The sequence below is a fragment of the Vombatus ursinus genome, unplaced genomic scaffold (genome assembly GCF_900497805.2).
Source record: "Vombatus ursinus unplaced genomic scaffold, bare-nosed wombat genome assembly UNPS02005659.1, whole genome shotgun sequence".
NCBI classification, from domain to species: Eukaryota; Metazoa; Chordata; class Mammalia; order Diprotodontia; family Vombatidae; genus Vombatus; species Vombatus ursinus.
This window is the reverse complement of record NW_020945437.1, coordinates 18,192,155-18,211,472: the sequence shown is the minus strand read 5'-3', so window position 1 is coordinate 18,211,472 and position 19,318 is coordinate 18,192,155. Positions and strand designations below refer to the sequence as shown.

The following is a 19,318-nucleotide window of genomic DNA, read 5'->3' as shown; positions in this document are numbered from 1 at the left end:
TGTCTTGCCCAAGTTCACGGTGAGAATGAGTAGCAGAAGAGAGCCTTGAATTCAGGCCTCCTGACTCTCGGGTCAGTGCTCTATCTGGCTACATCCTACCTAGGAAAACTCCAGGTTCACACACAGGCTATTGTGGAAATGTACCTTCTTAGAAGGGGTAGTATTTGGGGGTGTAACCATCCTCACCTTTTCTGTCAGGTTTGAGATTTCGGTTGACGGGGGGAGGCTGGATCTCACTTCCCCGCCCCCGATGGACTGGTAAGGCAGAAGAGGAGAAGCTGAGGTGGTCAAAGTGATGAGGCCCAGGGCTCATGGGAATGTAGACACTCTGAGAATTGTCATTAGATCTCTCCATGGCCAGCAGGGAGGAGGACCCAGGGTTCATGGGCACATAGTTGTCTTCTGAATTGGAGCTATCGGTGTGCCCCACAGCAGTTTTCCCTGTCTAGAAAGAACAAAAACAGACACAGGAAGTGTCGCTGGAGGGGAAGGTGGGGATAGAGGATGGGTAGGTTCGACCCTGCATGACTGGCCATCTCTAAAAGATTGAGAGAGACCTCTCTCCTGAGTCCACAAAGCAAGGAGAGATGGGTTTAAGCTGTGGCAGGAGGGATTTAAATTAGACAAAAGGAAGACTTTCCCAACAATGAAAGAGATATTAAACTTCAAAGGAAATCATGCAATCACCTATATGCAGCTTGCCTATTTATTGATCCAGCCCCAAAGCTTTAACAAGGGTAGGGATGACAGAAGACTCTCCCACAAATAGATGTTGCAAGTGATTTCAATGGTAAGTGTGATTCTGCAAATATGAAACATGAAGCCCATCAGTGGGGTGCTGGGTACCAGTGACAACTGGGAGTAGGCTGAGGCTTTCAGTGCGATTCACAGTGGTGTTGGATATTCGTGGGTCTTAACCATAATAACAATAACAATATGTATATAACACTTACTATGTGCCATGAACTGTGCCAAGTGCTTTATAATTATCAATTCATTTAATCTTTACAAAAACTTTGGGAGATTCATTATCCCATTTTACAGATGAGGAAACTGAGGCAAACAGTGGTTAAGTGACTTGCCCATGGTCACACAGTTACTAAATGTCTGAGGTCAAATTTGAACTCAGGTCTTCCTGACTCCACGCCCAGCATTCTTATCCACTGCACCACTTAGCTGCCCCATATTTTGTGAGTTTCTTTGGCTCCCTCAAGGCTTGGTTGAACACCCTAAGGGTGAGTCCTGTGTTGTGTCCTTGGGTGAGTGGGCTTTGGAGGGGAGGGTCTCCACTAATTTATAAAAGGGGTGCAAAATAGAGTGAGATGAGAGAAAATTACTCAGGAAATCACAAGACGATGGTTAGGAGGCCAGGGAGAGAAAAGCAAAGATCTAGAATCTAAGGGCATGCCTTTGATGGCCATTTAGGCAACTGGGAACTGGTTGTACAAATTACGGTGTATGAATGTAATGGGATATTATTGTACTGTTTAAAAAAAAATGGGGCAGTTAGGTGGCACAGTGGATAGAGCACCAGCCCTGGAGTCAGGAGGACCTGAGTTCAAATCTGGCCTCAGACAAAACACTTGACACATACTAGCTGTGTGACCCTGGGTAAGCCACTTAACCCCAATTGCCCAAAAAAAAAAAAAATGATGAAACAATTATCTCAGAGAATCCTGGGTACCATGACCTGATGCAGAGTAGAGGGAATAGAACCAGGAGTACAACTGCAGGACAATACTGTAAACAAAAACCACTTTGCAGGACTTAAGAACTCTGATCAATGGTCAATCAACTCTGACCAGCCACATCAGCAGAGGACCTCTGATGAAGTATCTTACCCACCTCTTGATAGAGGAGATGGAAACAAGCTACTTATGTAAAAAAAAATAATACTTATATAAAAATAAATAAAGAGGAAGCTAGACAGAACAGAAAACAGACAACTGGTCCTGAAGTCAGGAAGATTAGAGGTCAAATTTAACCTCAGACATTTACTAGCTGTGTGACCCTCAGCAAGTCACTCAATCTCTGCCTTCCTCAACTGTAAAATAGGGGCATCTACCTTGCAGTGATGTTGTGAAGATCCTTTCTTTTCCTTTCCCTTCCCTTCCCCTCACCCTCCTTAAAAAAAAATGGTACATTTTTCAACATAGATGCTATGTTGATTCATTTTGCTTGACTAAGCTTATTTGTTCCTAGGTGTTTTTTTTTTTCCTTTCAGTTGTTAATTGGGGGCAAATTTTTCAGGGGAAAGTGGGATTAACTACATTGGTGCCAAAAAAAAAAAAAGGTCACTGTAACATTTTTTTTAAAGTATGCTGAAGAGCACATAAGGAAGAAGAAAGCATTGACAAGGCCAATTTTGAAAGTCACATACAGAATTTATCATATACTTTTTTCTTTATGAAGCAAGCAATCTAAAACGGAGGTTCATGGTTTCATAGAGAATCCTCTTTTGTGTCCTGCTATGTATATAGAAATGTTCTCTTCTTTGGGAAGTTTAGAATGAAAAAAAAAAATAACAAAAAAATAGTAGGATGATTTCCTAAGTTTCCCTAAGGTTGATCTATTAGTGAACACCAAAAGAGGGACCCTGGTGAGGCAGTTTCTCTCTTTCTAGGCAGGGAACTGTAGCGGAGAAAACAAGGACTATGTCACCTATGGGCCACTGGCCAAATTGAATTAGTCCAGGCAAGGCGTGGGGGAACAAGAGGAAGGGGAAACAAGTGTTAGAGGCAGCTGGGCCCCACTTACCACAAAGGAGTTGAATCCATCATTGACAGATTCTGAAGACTGGCCACCTTGCGGGTACTCATATGTCTCACAGGAAGAAGCTATGACACAGAGATCAAAGATTAGTCTGTCCCTGTCTCTTAGAACCCCAGTCACTGGCTTCCCAATCATCTCTATCCTAACAACACTCACTGATTCCACTGGGTCACTCCCCCGCCCAAATGTATCACAAATCCTTCAAGGCTCAGCTCAGAGTTGCACATCCTCCACGAAGCCTTCTTGTGTGGTATGAAAACACTGGGCTTCGAGTCCCGAGAGAGACCTGAGTTCATTTCTCGACAGGGACATTATCTTAAGTAAACTGTCACTTTGTGCCTGAGCTTAGGTTTCTTCCTGTGTGAGACAGGGATAACAACACATTCTTTGCCTCGCAGGGTTATGGAGGGGACTGCTTGGTAAATCTTATACTGCTGGAGAAATGGGAATCATTATCATTATATCATTACATCATCACTGCCATCATTCTTTTTTCTCTGGTTCTCCTTAGCTTCCTCCTACAAAATTCCTCGGCACCCAAGTGTCTGCATCACACACCCAGGCACCATCTTGCAGGCCCTACTACTTTATATCCAGGATCTCTTCTCTCCAATTGGAGAAGTAAGTTCCACGAGGGCAGGGACTGTGTTTTCTTCAGTTCTGTATCCAACACAGGACCGTGCTCATAGCAGGTGATCTGACAAAGTCTTTCCTCATTCAACAAGTATTGACTCTCAGTCAATGGCTGCTATTGATAGGGCTTTAGTCTGTTTTGGTTGATGGGTGACAGTTCTGGGAGTACTGGGTCAGGAGTCAAGCAACCTGGCTTCTAATTCTAGCTCTGCCATTGACTTGCTACATGCCTACACAGGAGAATCATAGGGTCTTTTCACGTCCTCTATTAAATTATAAGCACCTTGAAGGCAAGGAACATGTCTTACTATCTTTGTTGAATAATAAGAGGTGATGTTTGGGGAAATGGGGGGCTGCCCTTGGAGTCAGGATAATCTGGGCTCAAGCCCTGCCCATGACCCTGGGTGAATCTCTTAACTTCTCTGAGTACCTGGGCAGTTCTCTGAGACTACAAGTTGTAGCCCAGGTATAGATCCACATTGAGAGAAGGAGCTTGCTCCCTGGGAGCCAATAAACTCACAGGTCCAGACAAAGCTAATCAGTCACATTTCTAGAGGGTTTTAATGTTTCTAAAGAGTTTTCCTCCTGACCATTCTGTGAGGTAGGCGGTTTCGAGTTTTATGGTCCCATTTCACAGATGGAGAACCTGAGGCTTGGAAGATGGAAGGTTTGCCTAAGGTCCCAAGGGCTTTGATTGTAATGTTGAGTCAAGCTTAGTGGGCACCCTGCACATAGTAGGCGCTATAAACACTGGTCAAATGGAATGGAGGAGTGAGGGGATATCAAAGGGAAAACTCCCTGATTTAGCATTTGGCATCTCCTCCCCATGCCAGCTCCTATGCCTAAAAGTGTCCACAGGAATGAACACATGACTCTATGAGGAACTTGGTGGTAGAGGAGGTCAGACCTGCGGACTTCAGTAATTCTGGCCATCCCCACTCCTCCTGGACTCCCTTCGTCCCTCCAGTAAGGTTCGCTACTTACCTCGGTGGAGACGACTGTTGTCCACGGCTGGGAGGGTGTTGCGTCGGGGGATGGTGGCAGCCACGGAGCCTGCCCGGCCACTTTCTCCGTTCTGGGTCCGCTGCTGGGGACTGCCCCAGCGGGGTGTCTCTGCCTGACCTGGCTTGGGGGGCCGGGGCGGTGGAGCCACCGAGGAATCCCCAGAGGGTCCCACTGCCAGGGCGTTGTGGTTCTTGTCCAATGTGAACGTCCTGGGGATCTGGTAGGCTGACAGCGGGGTTCCCGGGGCGTCCGCGTTGTCCAGCAGGAGGTCCCCAAACTCTCTGCAAAGCGTGTTGTTGGGGGTCTTGAAGGTGTACACCTCATCGTTGTCTGTCTCAGAGCCAGTGAGACTGCCCTTGGTGTGGCTGGGAGCGTGGGAGGCCAGGCTCTGCGGGAGGTCATAGGCGCTGTCCCGGAACTCTGAGTTGTGCCGGCTGGGCTTGGGCAGGCTGTAGAAGCCGTGAACCTGGCCGCTGACACCGTTCATACAGTGCCCGTTCCCCTGGGCAAGTTTCTGCACAGCTGTGTCGCTCCTCATGAAAAAGGAAGCCCTGGTGCCCTGGGAGAAACTGGCGCTCCTGAGAGGGGGAGAGAGAGCACTGGGTTAGAGGTGGGAGGGAGAGGCAAAAAGACCACAAAATGGGCAGGCAGAACTCTTGGATCCTGGCTCTCTTACCACTGTGGAACCTTGGGCAAGTCTAGTCTCTGCTAGCCTCAGTTTCCCCTCTGCTTATCTAGTGGATAGCTGAGATGATCTCTCATGTTCCCCGAAGCAATCCATTCTTAGACTTGAAGGGACGTGGTGGAAAGCCACCATGAATCACAGCATGGCAGAATGGACAGGCCACTGGACTTGAAGTCAGGAAGACCTGAATTCAAATCTGGCCTCAGATACTAGCTGTGTGACCCTGGGCAAGTCACTTAACCTTGTCTGCCTCAGTTTCCTCATCTGTCAATGAGCTGGAGAAGAAAATGGCAAACCACTCTAATATCTCTGCCAAGAAAACCCCAAATGGGATCAGAAACGGTCAGACATGACTGAAATGACTGAACAACAAAAGGGTCAGAAAAAAAATTTAAAAAAAAAAGGGATCAGGAAAGGCTTTCTGCAGAAGGAGGGATCTTGAGCTGAGTCTTGAAAGAAGCCAGGGAAACCGGGTGGAGGAGGTGAGGAGGCAGAGCATTCTGGGGATGGCGGACAAGCAGTGCCCAGATACAAAGACATGAGATGGAGCACCATGTGCAAGTACCAGCAAGTCAGTCAGCAGTCTCTGCATCCTCAGGTCCGGGTAAAAGAGCTATGCATTTAGAAGCTGCTCTGTCTATGTGGAATTGAATTCTAGACTCTCAGAGCTGGAGGGGACCATGGAAGTCATCTGTCCTAACCTACCCCTCAGGATGGCAATCCCCTTTTACAACAAGGGATCAGTTTCTTCTGACCTGGCACTTCTCCCAAGGCAGGGGAGTGAACAGCTGTGACCCCAATCTCTCCCCACCCCCGGACTTTCCAAATCCTAGACAGATGCACACAGATATAAATGTGGACACACACACAGATATAAACACAGACACATACCCACTAAGACATAGAGGACATAAACATAAATACACAAACTATGAAGATATAAAATACTAGAGTGAGGTAATCAGAAGTACTCATACACAAAAAGCTACCCAGCCTGATTTGGACTGGAATCCATTTTGTTAGGCTATAGTTCTCTACATCGAGCTTGGCCCACACATAATGTGTGATTAGAGCAGTAGACTTGGAATCATTCGGGATGATCTGGGTTCAAATTCCTCCTTAGACCCCCCTCTCTGGATGTGTGACCCGGGGCAAGTCACTTTAACCACTGCCAGGCCTCAGTTCCCTCATCTGTAAAATGGAAATAATAATAGCCCCTACCTCACAGAGCTATTACAAGTAAATAATATTTATAAAGTTCTTTGCAAATTTTAAAGTGCCATATGAATGGGAGTTGTTCTTAATCTTATTAATAGAACTAAAGTGTCCAACTAATTATTTTATGTTTCCAGAAAAGACTAGCATCTTTTCCCAAGAAAACTCCACAAGCCATTTTGGGATTTGCCCACCCAGACAACCTGGATTAGGTTTACTCATCAATCACTGCAACAATCAGTGCTGCTTTTTTTTTTTCTTTCCTGGTCTGATGGGCCTAGGAGTGTTCCAACCATATTACCAAGTAGTGAATTAGAGTTGTCTAGTTAACTAGAACAATTAAATAAAACATACATCAGCACTCTGCAAGTACACAAAGACAAGTATCTCTTTCTGTCTCTGTCTCTCCCCTCCTCCATCTCTCTTTTTCTGTACCCCCCAACCCTGCGTCACCCACCCACCAGACACACACACTCCCACACACCCCAAAGCCCCTGAAGGGCTGCGATGAAGAGGCATGGCTTTGTTCTGCTGGGTCCCAGAAGGCAGAGCCAGAGCCACAGGAAGGTCAGCTGCAAAGGCAGATTTGGCTCCATAAGAGGATCAAATCATTATTGCTGACCAAAGGGGAATGGGTAGGTGGAAAGCCTTTAAAAGATGTTAGATGACCAATTGTTGGAGAAGATGAAGAAAAAACTCATTCTCATTTCAGGTATAGTTGGGGCTAGATAACTTTGGAGGCCTTGGTGATTTTTTTTTTTTTTAGTGTTTTACACACACACATACACACACACGCATGTGTGCATGCACAAAATCAGACAAACTTGCAGTCAGAGACACATACAGGGCAAATACATTTACACACAGACATAAACAAACACATACAAAGACACACAGAGATGAACAGACACCTACAGGTAGACATATACAAACCCGCATAAACACAAACTGAAACACACACATAGAAGTATGTAAGTCAATCCACCCACAGCTTACTTATATTAGCAGGCTGGCATTTTTCCAAATGGTCCCAAATGGTGCTCCCAGGTTGCTATTTGGACAATCACTTGGTTAAACTTATTGACTTAGGAAAAAGCTCCTACAGACGAAAAGGGGTGGGTGGAGTGGGTGGAGAGGGTCTGGCGCCCATCACTGACAGCAGGGATAGTATTCTCCCTGGTGACAGAGACACACCTAGGACACCAACAGCACTGAGGATGCTGAGACTTGGCAAGTCCTTCTCAAGCCCTAATTCTGGTGGCCAAAGGGCAGGGGGCAAGGAGGAGGGAAAGGAACAGAGAGGAGGGGAACAGATAAAGAGGGAAGGAGGGATGGAGAAAGGGAAAGGAGAAGAAAGGGGAGAGCAGAATGAAGACAAAGGAGATGGGAACAAAGAGAGGAGAGAAGGAAGCTAAGGGGAAACAGAGAGGAGGGAGGAGAGGAGAAATAGAGAAAGAAGGATGAACAGAGAGGAGGAGAGGGGAACACGGGGTGGGGGGAATGGGAAACAAAGATCGAGGAGAGGGAAGGCAAAGAGGGAGGATGAGGTTGGATGGTGATAGAAGAGAGGAAAGATAAGAGAGGAGGCAAAGGTTGTGGGAAAGAGAAAAGTAAGAGGTTATTCCAGGACTGAGCCAGCCAGGGCAGCTCACAATGGAACACAATGTATCTGCCACATCCTGGGACGGATAAGATCCCAAGCAGAAAATCTGGAGTCATTCGGGCCAGAGCACGGACAAATCCCTATTGTTTGCCCCGGTCACCAGGGGTGGGGAGGAGCCTAGGCTCCTTCCCCAGCCCAGCCCAGCACAGAGAGAGACAGGATCTAAGGACCACCTAGTCCCTTTTCATCCCAACTTTGCTACTGACTCCCTGAAGAGTAACAAGTCACCACCTCTCTGAGCTTCTGAGGTTTAGTGAATGGGAGATGAAAGATGATCTCTAAGACCTCCTCCAGCTCCAAACCTCATGGTTCTCGCTACCTCCCAAGACAGTCTCATCTGACTTTTGGACAGCTCTGTTAGGGTAGCAGGGTCATGGAGCATGCTAAGAATTGCCCACCCTGGTAGGTTGTATGAAGTACTTGCAACTCTTCTCTGCCTGATTCCGAGTGACAGAGGGGGAGCTTTGGGGGCTGCATCTAGTCCCTTGTGACACAGTCACTGAATATGGTGTAACAGACTCTTACTAGTTCCTTGCTCATCCCCCTCGCCCTCTATCAGCAGCAGGGACAAGGCAATGGTCTGGGAAAAGGCAAAATGGCATCCTTAGCTGTGGCTCTCCAACGGGCAAGATGCAACTCTAATGATGAGTGGGAAAGCATGGGGTAAACCTTGGCAAACCTTGATTATGTGGCAACTAGTGCCAAGGGGCCATGACCAGGGGAGCTGATGTCTGAGTCCCTGGTGGCAACAGTCTCCTGGAGCCATTGTGGTTACACGTGGGGCTGGGGCAGGCTGGTGGTGAAGGATCGACATCAGAGCGAAAGGCCGCTGGAAAGAAGATGGCCCCACCTTGGCTGCTTCATCCACACAGTGCCAAAGGAGGCAAAATGTAAAATGTCTAATTAAAAGTCTTTCCAACTATCTTGTGTCCTGATGAGGCTTAACTAGCAGCCTCCCCACACTGTAATAGTAGTTGTAAATGAGTCAATCCTATTTAAATGGTTCTATTAATGCACACTATGATTCTTTGTTTAGCATTTCTTTCAATGTCAAAATACACTACCTGTCTCATAGCTGACATATTTGTACACTGTGCACCTTTTACTCTCCTCTTAAAATTCCAATGCGACCCATAACTTTTAGCATCCTCCCCAAGATGACAGGGTGGAGGCTTAATTAGTGAACCATCAAGAATGAGAACAAGGGGCCCAAACCCTCCTACTCTTGAACTGGGTCCACAATCCTGTAGATTGACAAAAACAGGGAAGGACGAGTAGCTAAAATAATAATAGCTAACAGTTATGTAGCACTTCCTATGTGCCAGGCACGTGCTCTGTGCCTTTCAATTGATTATTATCCCATTAGATCCTCACCACAAACCTGGGAGGTAAGTACTATTATTATCTCCATTTCACAAATGACGAAACTGATGCAACAGAGTGACTTACCTAGAGTCACACAGCTAGTAAGGGTCTGAGACCAGATTTGAACTCAGGTCTTCCCAACTCCACTCCTGGATGCTTATCTGCTGTGCCTCCTAAATGCCCAGCCCCAAGACAGAGTAGGAAGTTTTTTTCTTATAACAAAGCAAAATATGTCTCCTTGTAACTTCCATCTACCCCTCCTAGTTTTGCCCTCTGGGGCTAAGCAGAAGACTTAATAATCCTTCTTCCACATGACAGCTTCTCAAATTCTTGAAGGCAGCTCCCACGTCCCACCTCCTCAGTCTTCTCTTTTCTAGGCTGGACATCCCCAGGCTATTCCACTGATGTCCACGTAGCAGGATCCCCAAATCCTTCAGGACTTCTTCTGGATATTCTTCTCTAGATGTCTGTCTATGTCTTTCCTTAAACGTGGCACCCAAAATTGAACACAATACCCTAGAGGACCTCTGATGAAGGCCTTGGATGATGTGTCTCTCGATGTAGACTGATAGATATTAGCTCTTTTGGATGTCACATCATACTGTTAGCTCATCCTGAGCTTGTAGTTCATGAAAAACCCCAGAACTTTTTCAAACAAATTGATATCTGGCATCTTGTGCTGGTGAAGCTAATTTCTTGAACACAATTCTTTTTTTTTTTTTTTTTAGGATAGGCAATGGACTTAAGCGACTTGCTCAGGGTCACACAGCTAGTAAGCGTTATGTGTCTGAGGCCGGATTTGAACTCAGGTCTTCCTGGCTCTATCCACTGTGCCACCTAGCCGCCCCTCTTGAATACAATTCTAAGACTTGCCTTTTTTATTCATCCATCCATTCTTCCATCTATCTATTTTTGGCCCTCTATTTGTTTGGCCCTATCATTTCAGTAGGGAACTCCCAGTGAAAAATATTATTAAGGTAAATTTCTTCTTAATACATTGAGCCTCACATTCTAGTCTGTCAAAATCTTTTGGAAATGGGACTCCTGTCATCCATGTGCCTGATTTTTGCCTTTATTTTCAGTCACCTACAAATTTGCTAAGCATAACATCTATGCCTTTATCCCAAGTCACTGATAAAAACATCAGACAGCATGGGGACAAGCATCCATCACTGGGGCATTCTACTAGAGACCTTACAAGATGAAAGCACACCAGTAATGATGACTTTTGGGGTCTGGCTATCCAGCCAGTTCCAAATCAAGTTGGTATCACTGTCTAGTCCACATCTCTCCATCTTTTCCACAAGAATGGGATAAGAAACTTTGTCATATACTTGGTCAAGATCTAGGTAAACTCTATAGCATTTTCTTAATTATTCCTTTCACTAAAGGAAATAAATGGCCCAAATGCCTAGATGAAGAGATGTTGGTTCTCTGTGGGCACTGCTCCCTTTTTTAGATGAATACTAACCATCCCGCTAATATGATGTTCTAGACTTCTTCATCATCATCATCATTATCATCATCTAGATATTTGCCCTTCTCTAGTCCTGGGGGCACTTTTCCCCACTCTCCATATTCTTTCAAGGAAAGTATCCTAACAATCACACCTGACTTCTTTTAGTACTTTGGGAGGTAGTTAATCTAACCAGGTGACTTGAATTCACCAAGGGCAGGTAGCTAGGTACTCTCTTATGCCTCAGGACACAATTCTACTTATCTTCGATAAATATAATCTTGAACAGAATCTCTCCTTACTTTTACATTCAGTTTCATTACCTGCCCTGTTTTCCATCCTCTTTTAAAAATCTAAGCTGGTCAGTGAGTTAATAGTGTACCACTATTTTTTTTTTTCTCTAGACAACTTCTTCTTTTTCCTTGTCAGATTAATTTCATTTGTGTCTTCAGAACTGGATTCCTGAGAGCTTCCTATCTCTGGGTTCCCTCCTCTCATTTAATTTTAGGCCAAAGGATCTTAACTCTCATTTTACTTTTTCCAAATCTAGGGTACATGACAGACTATGTCTGAATTTTCTCTCCTCCTCTATTATAAATTCTAAGATGGAGTAGTTATTCCCTTTACACACACACACACACACACACTCTCATACACTCATATACTGCAGTATGTATATATATATATTTTCAGTTTCTTTATGTTTTTTTAATATGGTAATTTTATTTATTTTTTTGTTTTCAACATTTACTTCCACAAGATTTTGAGTTCCAAATTTTCACCCCATCTTGCCCCTTCCCGCACCCCAAGATGGCATGCATTCTAAATACCCCTTCCCCTAGTCTTCCTTCCCTTCTATCTCTCCCCCCTTCTCTTATTCCCTTCCCCTTCAATTTTCCTGTAGGGCAGAATGGATTTCCGTACCCCATTTCCTGTATTTCTTATTTCCCAGTTGCATGTGAAAACATGTTTTTAAGTGTGTTTTTAAAACTTTGGGTTCCAAATTTTCTCCCTTCGTCCCTCCCCACCTACCCTCATTGATAAGGCAAGCAACTAAATATAGGTTATATATGTGCAGTTATGCAAAACACTTCCATAGTAGACATGCTGTGAAAAACTAACTCTATTTCCCTTAGTCCTATCCCGCCCCCTCATTTATTCTATTCTTTCTTTTGACCCTGTCCCTCCTCAGAAGTATTTGCTTCTGATTATCCCCTTTCCCAATCTGTCCTCCTCTCTATCATCCCCCTACTCTCTTTTCCCCTTCCCCCTCCATTTTCCTGTAGGGTAAGACAGATTTCCATACCCAATTGAATGTGTATGTTATTCCCTCCTTAAGTCAAATCCTATGAGAATAAGATTCACTCATTCCCTCTCACCTTCCCCCATTTCCCCTCCACTGTAAAAGCCTTTTCTTTTCTGTTTTTTTTGTGAGATAATTTACCTCATTCTACCTCTCCCTTTCTCCTTCTCTTAGTATAATCCCCTCTCACTCCTTAATTTAATTCTCCAGATATGACCCCTTCATTTTCAACTCACCCTGTGCCCTCTATCTATCTATCTATCTATCTATCTATCTGTATACATACATACATATATTTTTTTTCCCTCCAACTACTCTAATACTGACAAAGGTCTCATGAGTTACAAATATCATCTTGCCATGCAGGAATGTAAACAGTTCAACCTTAATAAGTCTCATGATTTTCTCTTTCCTGTTTACCTCTTCGTGTTCCACTTGAGAGTCTTGTATTTGAAAATCAAATTTACTATTCAGCTCTGGTCTTTTCATCAAGAATGCTTGAAAGTCCTCTATTTCACTGAATGACCATTTTTTCCCCCTGAAGGATTATACTCAGTTTTGCTGGGTAGGTGATTCTTGGTTGTAATCCTATCTCCTTTGCCCTCCGGAATATTATATTCCATGCCCTGCGGTCCCTGAATGTAGAAGCAGCTAAATCTTGTGTTATCCTGATTGTGTTTCCACAATACTTGAATTGTTTCTTTCTGGCTGCTTGTAATATTTTCTCCTTGACCTGGGAACTCTGGAATTTTGCTACAATATTCCTAGGAGTTTTCCTTTGGGGATGTCTTTCAGGAGGAGATGGGTGGATTCTTTCAATTTCTATTTTGCCCTCTGGTTCTAAAATATCAGGGCAGTTTTCCTTGATCATTTCTTGAAAGATGATGTCTAGGGTCTTTTTTTGATCATGGCTTTCAGACAGTCCAATAATTTTTAAATTCTCTCTCCTGGATCTATTTTCCAGGTCCGTTGTTTTTCCAATGAGATATTTCACAGTATTTTCTAATTTTTCATTCTTTTGGATTTGTTTTACAGTGTCTTGATTTCTCATAAAGTCACTAGCTTCCAATTGCTCTATTCTAATGTTTAAGAAGTATTTTCTTCAGTAATCTTTTGGACTTCCTTTTTCATTTGGCCAATTTTGCTTTTTATGGCATTCTTCTCCTCATTGGCTTTTTGGACCTCTTTTGCCATTTAGGTTAGGCTATTTTTTAAGGTGTTATTTTCTTCAGTATTTTTGGGGTCTCCTTCAGCAAGCTGTTGACTTGTTTTCATGATTTTCTTGCATCACTCTCAGTTTTTCCTCTACTTCTCTTACTTGCTTCTCAAAATCCCTTCTGAGCTCTTGCAAGGCCTGGGACTGATTCATATTCTTCTTGGAGGCTTTGGATGTAGGAGCTTTGGCTTTGTTGTCTTCTTCTGGTTGTATGTTTTGATCTTCTTTGTCACCAAAGTAAGATAATATAGTCTGACTCTTTTTGTGCCGCTTACTCATGATCCTGGCCAATTACTTGAGTTTTAAACCCTTTGTTAAGGTAAAAGTCTGCCTCCAATGTGGAGAATGTACTGTCCCAAGCTTCGGGGGTTTGTACAGCTGTTTTCAGAGCTACTTCTAGGGACCTGAAAATTTTCAGTTCTTCCAAGGTGCTATGATAAGGCATGAGGCGTTTTCTCTACACCGCCACAACAAGCTTCACCACACCAGCACGCAAGAGATTCCTGCCTCAGCACTGGCAAAGGGAACCCTGCAATCCCCCTCTGATCAGCCACTTGATTCCCCCTCAGTCTGTGGGCCGGAAGCTCAGGAAACTGCCGCGGCCCCAGGCCATGCTGGAGACTTGAGGCTGAGACCTAGCTCTTCTCTTACCGCAGTCACAGATTTTTCCCACTGACCTTCCAAGCTGTCTTTGGCATTCATGGATTGAGAAGTCTGGAAACCACCACAGCTGCCCACGATTCAGTCCTCTGAGGCCTGCTCCAGGTTTGCTGCAGCCTTCGCACCCACGCAGAACTGCACTCCTCTCCCAGCCCGGCACGATATATCTTTCCAATCAACCATCCAGGCTGTCTTCGGCTGTAAATTTGTTTCATTCTGTCTTTTTGTGGGTTCTGCTGCTTTAGAATTTGTTTAGAGACATTTTTTATAGGTATTTGGAGGGGTTTGGAGGGAGAGGTCAAGCAAGTCACTGCTTTCCCTCCGCCATCTTGGCTCTGCCCTCTGCAGTATATATTTTTATAGGAGCCCTCCAAAGTCATTCCTAGCTTGTAGCTCAAAAAACCAGGAATACAGTTAGGCAGGTAGAAGAGACAATGACCCCACCCACTCATTGACGTGGGAAGAATGGAGGAGCTTTATGGTTGGAAAACTAGGCACTCTCAACCCAGAGCCATTTGGTAATTACTGGGCCAATAACCATTACATGGGTTATAGTTTAGCCTTCAGATATGAATGGAATGCTCATCATAAGCCAGGCTGAGATCTCTGGCCAAGGTATCTAAATCTGCAGAATAGGAAGGAGCCCAAAGAAAAGGCTACAGCTGGGTGTATTTGCTAGCTGGAAATACCTGACTCCTTATACTAAAGAATTTGGTTCTTGGGGCTGAGAATCTCCTCCTAAAGAGATAAGAAGCCCCAATAGGAAGTGAGAAAGGAGAATTGGAAGTAAGTTTTTTGTTGGTCCCCAAGCAAGGAAAGATTTTCTGCCTTTTTCTAAAAGAGATATATGGTGTTGAAAACCCTTCCTAACCCCCTCTTAGCTTTCCAGTTTTATCTTCCTTCCTTCCACATACTCTGTAACTCCTATCTGCAAGCATTTATTTCTATCTAGTCCTTCTCCTCCTCTTGGTCTTATTGCCTTACTCTTAGATAATCTCCAATTTATCCTGAAATATATCTTGTTTGTACATAGTTGTTTGCATCTTATCTCCTCCATTAGATTGTGAGCTTCTTGAGGGCAAAGACGGTCTTTGCTTTTCTCTGTATCTCCAGCACTTGGCAAAGTGACTGCCACATGGTAGGTGCTCAATGCTTGTTGACTTGACTGCCATTTCATTAAATGACTCTGGCTGATCCAGAGAACCTTGAATTGAAATAATGAACTATCCCTTGGGAGACCTGTCCTGTGAGTTGGGAATGGGAGGGCAATGACCCCAGCACTGTTGTTACAGAAAGAAGAAAATGTCATTAAAGATAAACTATGAATTTATTAGCTACTCAGCTTTTGGTAGAAAGAGGGCACATTTTAGAAAATGTACATACAATTGAGGTCCTATATTGTACCTCTATCTGGAGCTTGTGGTCTGTTTCCTGAACTAATCTATTTCCTCCTTCCCTCCTATAGCATATTCTCATACCACTGTTCCCTTTGTTTCCTCCTTCATTTATGTTCAAAGAGCTTCACCATACTTCCCCCATCTGATTGAAGGATAGATACAATGCTATTCTCTACCCCCAATTTCCTATTTTTCTATTCTTTTTGACTAAGGTGAGCCTTCCACAGCAGTCTGGATCTCCTATCACCAAGTCTCATGATGTCAAATTTGCCTTCTTGTGTTATGCTCTATAGTTCACCTTGTTACCCACATTCTGGGGTTTTGGGTATAGACAACTGAGGCCACAAGTTTTATTGCTGGCTCCTGTCTAGTCTAAGGACTGTGTCTCTTATGAATTATGACATTTCTCTAGCTGTTCTTCACCAAAGTGTCAAGGTTAGTAGATGTAATGTGTTGCTTAGATTTGCTAAACTTTTTTTTCTTTTCATAAAGGATAGCTCTCTGGGAAGGGAGGGAATGGGAGGACATAGCTGGGAAATGAAGATAATGTAAAAATAAAAGACAGTTAAATATATAAAATAAAGTATGATATAAATATTAAAAAGGAGGAGAAAATGTCTTCTTAGGATCGCCCCGCCCCCCTTTCCACTATGATGAATAACTTTCTCCGCTAGCCTGGAAAAGCAGACCATTCCCAGTTGAGCTATATCTTGATTTTTCTTTTATATATTGGCCATTTGTCCTATTAGCTCCTAGTGGGGGACTAGCCTGAGTCAGCTTAACATGGTGCAAAGGGTACTGGACCTGGAGTCAGGAGGCCTGGGTTCCAATTCTAATTCAGGTGCTTCCTTGGCTTTATGACCATGGGCAATTACCTCCCTTCCCTTGCCAGAAGTCTTCTTATTCATGAAATGATTTCCAAGGACCCTTCCAGCTTAGATACAAAGGTAGCATTGAATAATACCTGTGGTATCTACCTACCAGAGCTGGTTGTGGGTATCAAATGAGGGGATGTCACTAAAGCACTTTGTTATCCTAAAGTACTAGATAAAAGAGTCTATATTTGCATGCCTTTGAGCTCAGCGAGCATGGACAAGGTGCAGTTTGGGAATGTGGCCACAAGATGGCGGAGAGAAACAGGGCCCCACAGTCATGGCAGCTAGAATCCCTGCCAGAAGACAGCAGGTGTCTGGCCCCTGCCCTGGGAACTTTCCCCCAGAGAGCCAGAAGTTCCGAGTTCCGCCCTGGCTGGGAGGCATCAGTTCCTGGTCCCTCCCGTACAATCTCCTGTTCCCATCAGCTCTTGCCCCTGGGGCATCCAAGGAAAGTTTTGCAAAAATCTTAACTGCCCTTTCCACTCAGGGCAAGAGAAAACAGCCTGGAAAATCCAAAATCCATCCACCTCTCAATAATGGAGAGTTTCCTGGACACCCTCTGTAGGCAGGGCAGGCAGGAAACAATAGTAGTGAAGTAATATAGAAATATTTCTCCAGAGCTCCCACTTCTCTTTTTTATTTCACCAGATCCTCTTTCCCTGGGCTGCATAACTAGTGTTCTCATAACAAGGCTGGTCTGTCTACTCAGGTGCCCCACCTGTCCCATTTACAAGGCCTTTTCCTAACTGGTGCTCTGTCCCTTCCCCCCAGGAAGCAAGTCTCAGTTAATGTTCTAATGCTTCTTGTCCTGCCCACTAAAAACTGTGTGACCTTGGGAAACACATTTTTTTATGGTCTGCCTCAGTTTCTTTCTCCAAAAAATGAAGATGCTAGAGTAGATGTCTCTAAGGGGCCCCCCAGCTCTCTGTCAATGTTCTATGTTCTAACGGACTCTTCCAGCTTTAGTGTTCTCTATTCTTAAGACCCTTTCCAGCTCTAGCATTATGTGTTTGAAGGTCCCATCCACCTTGGGCAGTCCAAGTTTCTGTGAATCTACCTAGGACATAAAGGGACCTTCTGGAAACAATGCCTTACTCTAAAGAGCTGCAGATGATGCCTTCCAAGTGACATTCCAGGTGGCTAAACGTATCCCTTTATATCCAGGTATCAAGCTGGGAACTGACTCATCTATTTGAAATGTGGGCCTCACATTTCATAATTATTTGGACATGTGCTAGATAACCCTGCTACAAGACTGCTGATTCCATTAATGAAGACACCTCTATCCCCACAAAGAGCCCTGTACAGGCTTGGTATATAGTAGGCACTTCAACAGAATTCCACAGACCTTTGTTAAATGCAAGGCCCTGTACTAAGTGTTGAAATGTGACAAAGATTGAGGAAATGACATATACTCAAATAACTATGGTATAAGAGAAGGGAATGGAAAAGGAAAGGAGTGAATATTTATATGTGCCAGATACTGTGCTAAGTGCTTTTTACAAATAAATATCATCTCATTTGATTCTCACAACACCCCTATGAAGTAGGTGTTATTATTACCCCCTTTTTACAGTTGGGGAAACTGAGGCCAACAGAGGTGAAGGGATTTGCCCAGGGTCACAAAACTAGCAAGTATCTGGGGTCACATTTGAACTCAGGTCTTCCTGACTCTACGCCCAGTGTTCTACCTACTGCAGTACCAGCTACCTCCCATAAGGAAATAAAATCAACTAGTAAGTCTCTGAGGCTAGATTTGAACTTAGGTCTTCTTGACTATCTACCCAGGTGTAAAGGAGAGGACTTAGTATAAAGCTCTATGGGAAATCTAAGGAGGGAGTTCACCTGGAGAAAAATTGTCATGGCACTAGAGCCTGAAAGATAGAAGGGACATCAAAAGAGAGAGGGTGGGGCTGAGGAAGGGAGGGTATTCTGGGGGTGGTGGGGGTGGGGGGGAGAAGGAGAACAAAGATAAGCCAGGGCAAAACCAGCAGTAGCATTGCTAAGTGGCCTACCATCTTTTTTATCCACTGGGTCTTTCCATGAGACATTCCCAGGCTGTCCAATCCAATAAGTATTTACTGAGTGCCTACCACTGGGCCCATAGTGATCCTTGGCATGACCATGTGAAACACTGCCAAATTCACACTCAGCCTGTTGGTGCTGCCCACACATGCACACTGAACCTCATTTTGAAACATCCCTCTCAGCTTATTTCCTCCCAAGGGGGACAAATCATAAGATCAGAGGGTTTCAAGCGAGAAGGGGTCTTGAGAGATGATCTATATATGCTCATTTTACAAAAGATGAAACTGAGAATCAGAGAAATTAAGCAACTGGCTCAGGGTCTCCTAGCCATTGTTAAGGGGTCCCCTGAACTTATCCTTTTGAGTTGCCATATTTTCCAGAAACACTGGACCCAGGGTACCCCTGAACATGTCAAAGACAAAGACAAAGAATTTGAACCTAGTTTTAACTCCCATGTCCACTCTGCTTCCCACGGTATCACGCTACCTCTAGTATTAGTAATATGAACAGCAAACAAAAAAAAAATAGGGATAAATACAAAATCTTACACTTGGGGAAAAAAAAAGTCAACTTCCCGAGAACAGGTGTTGTCTTTTTTTCAAACAACACTTTGTCTGAAAAAGATCTGGGGATTACAGTAGGCAGCAAGTTCAATCAAAGGTGTGAAATGGTGGTGGAGAAAGGGATCACTTCCACGGGTGTGTTTCTGAATCTGAAGCAGCCTCTGCCAGGGCTGTGGGGGCTCTTACTCTTCCCTCCTCCCAGTTTCTACTTACCTTGTGTTCTCTGCTCTTCGGCTGATGCACTGGTGCAGGAAGAGATAGTCCTGGGGGGCACTGGTGGACAGGGTGGTCTGTGCGTGGTTCGCTGAGGCTTCAAAGGTGAACAAGGTTGGCTGGCTGGAGTGCGAGGGGGCCGAGGATTTGCGCTCTCGAAGCAGGTGTGGGTTGGAGCTGTTGAGTTCTGCCGGGGAGGAGCGGGGGCCGTGACCAACCAAGGGGAGGTTTCTCAGAGAGTCTATGTAAGAAGAAAGGACAAATATGAA

The 19,318-nt window shown here is 44.4% G+C and overlaps 1 protein-coding gene across 1 annotated transcript in view; it reads right to left on the bottom strand.

The window, feature by feature from the left end:
* The window catches only part of GAB2 (GRB2 associated binding protein 2), a 253,798-nt gene that overhangs the window by 9,174 nt on the left and 225,306 nt on the right, over positions 1 to 19,318 (bottom strand). The window contains exons 3-6 of the mRNA XM_027848228.1: positions 19,050 to 19,290; positions 4,390 to 4,988; positions 2,758 to 2,837; positions 187 to 445 (exon numbers count right to left, since the gene is read on the bottom strand). Coding sequence (XP_027704029.1) covers positions 187 to 445; positions 2,758 to 2,837; positions 4,390 to 4,988; positions 19,050 to 19,290 — 1,179 coding nt within the window. The remainder of the gene's footprint in view (positions 1 to 186; positions 446 to 2,757; positions 2,838 to 4,389; positions 4,989 to 19,049; positions 19,291 to 19,318) is intronic.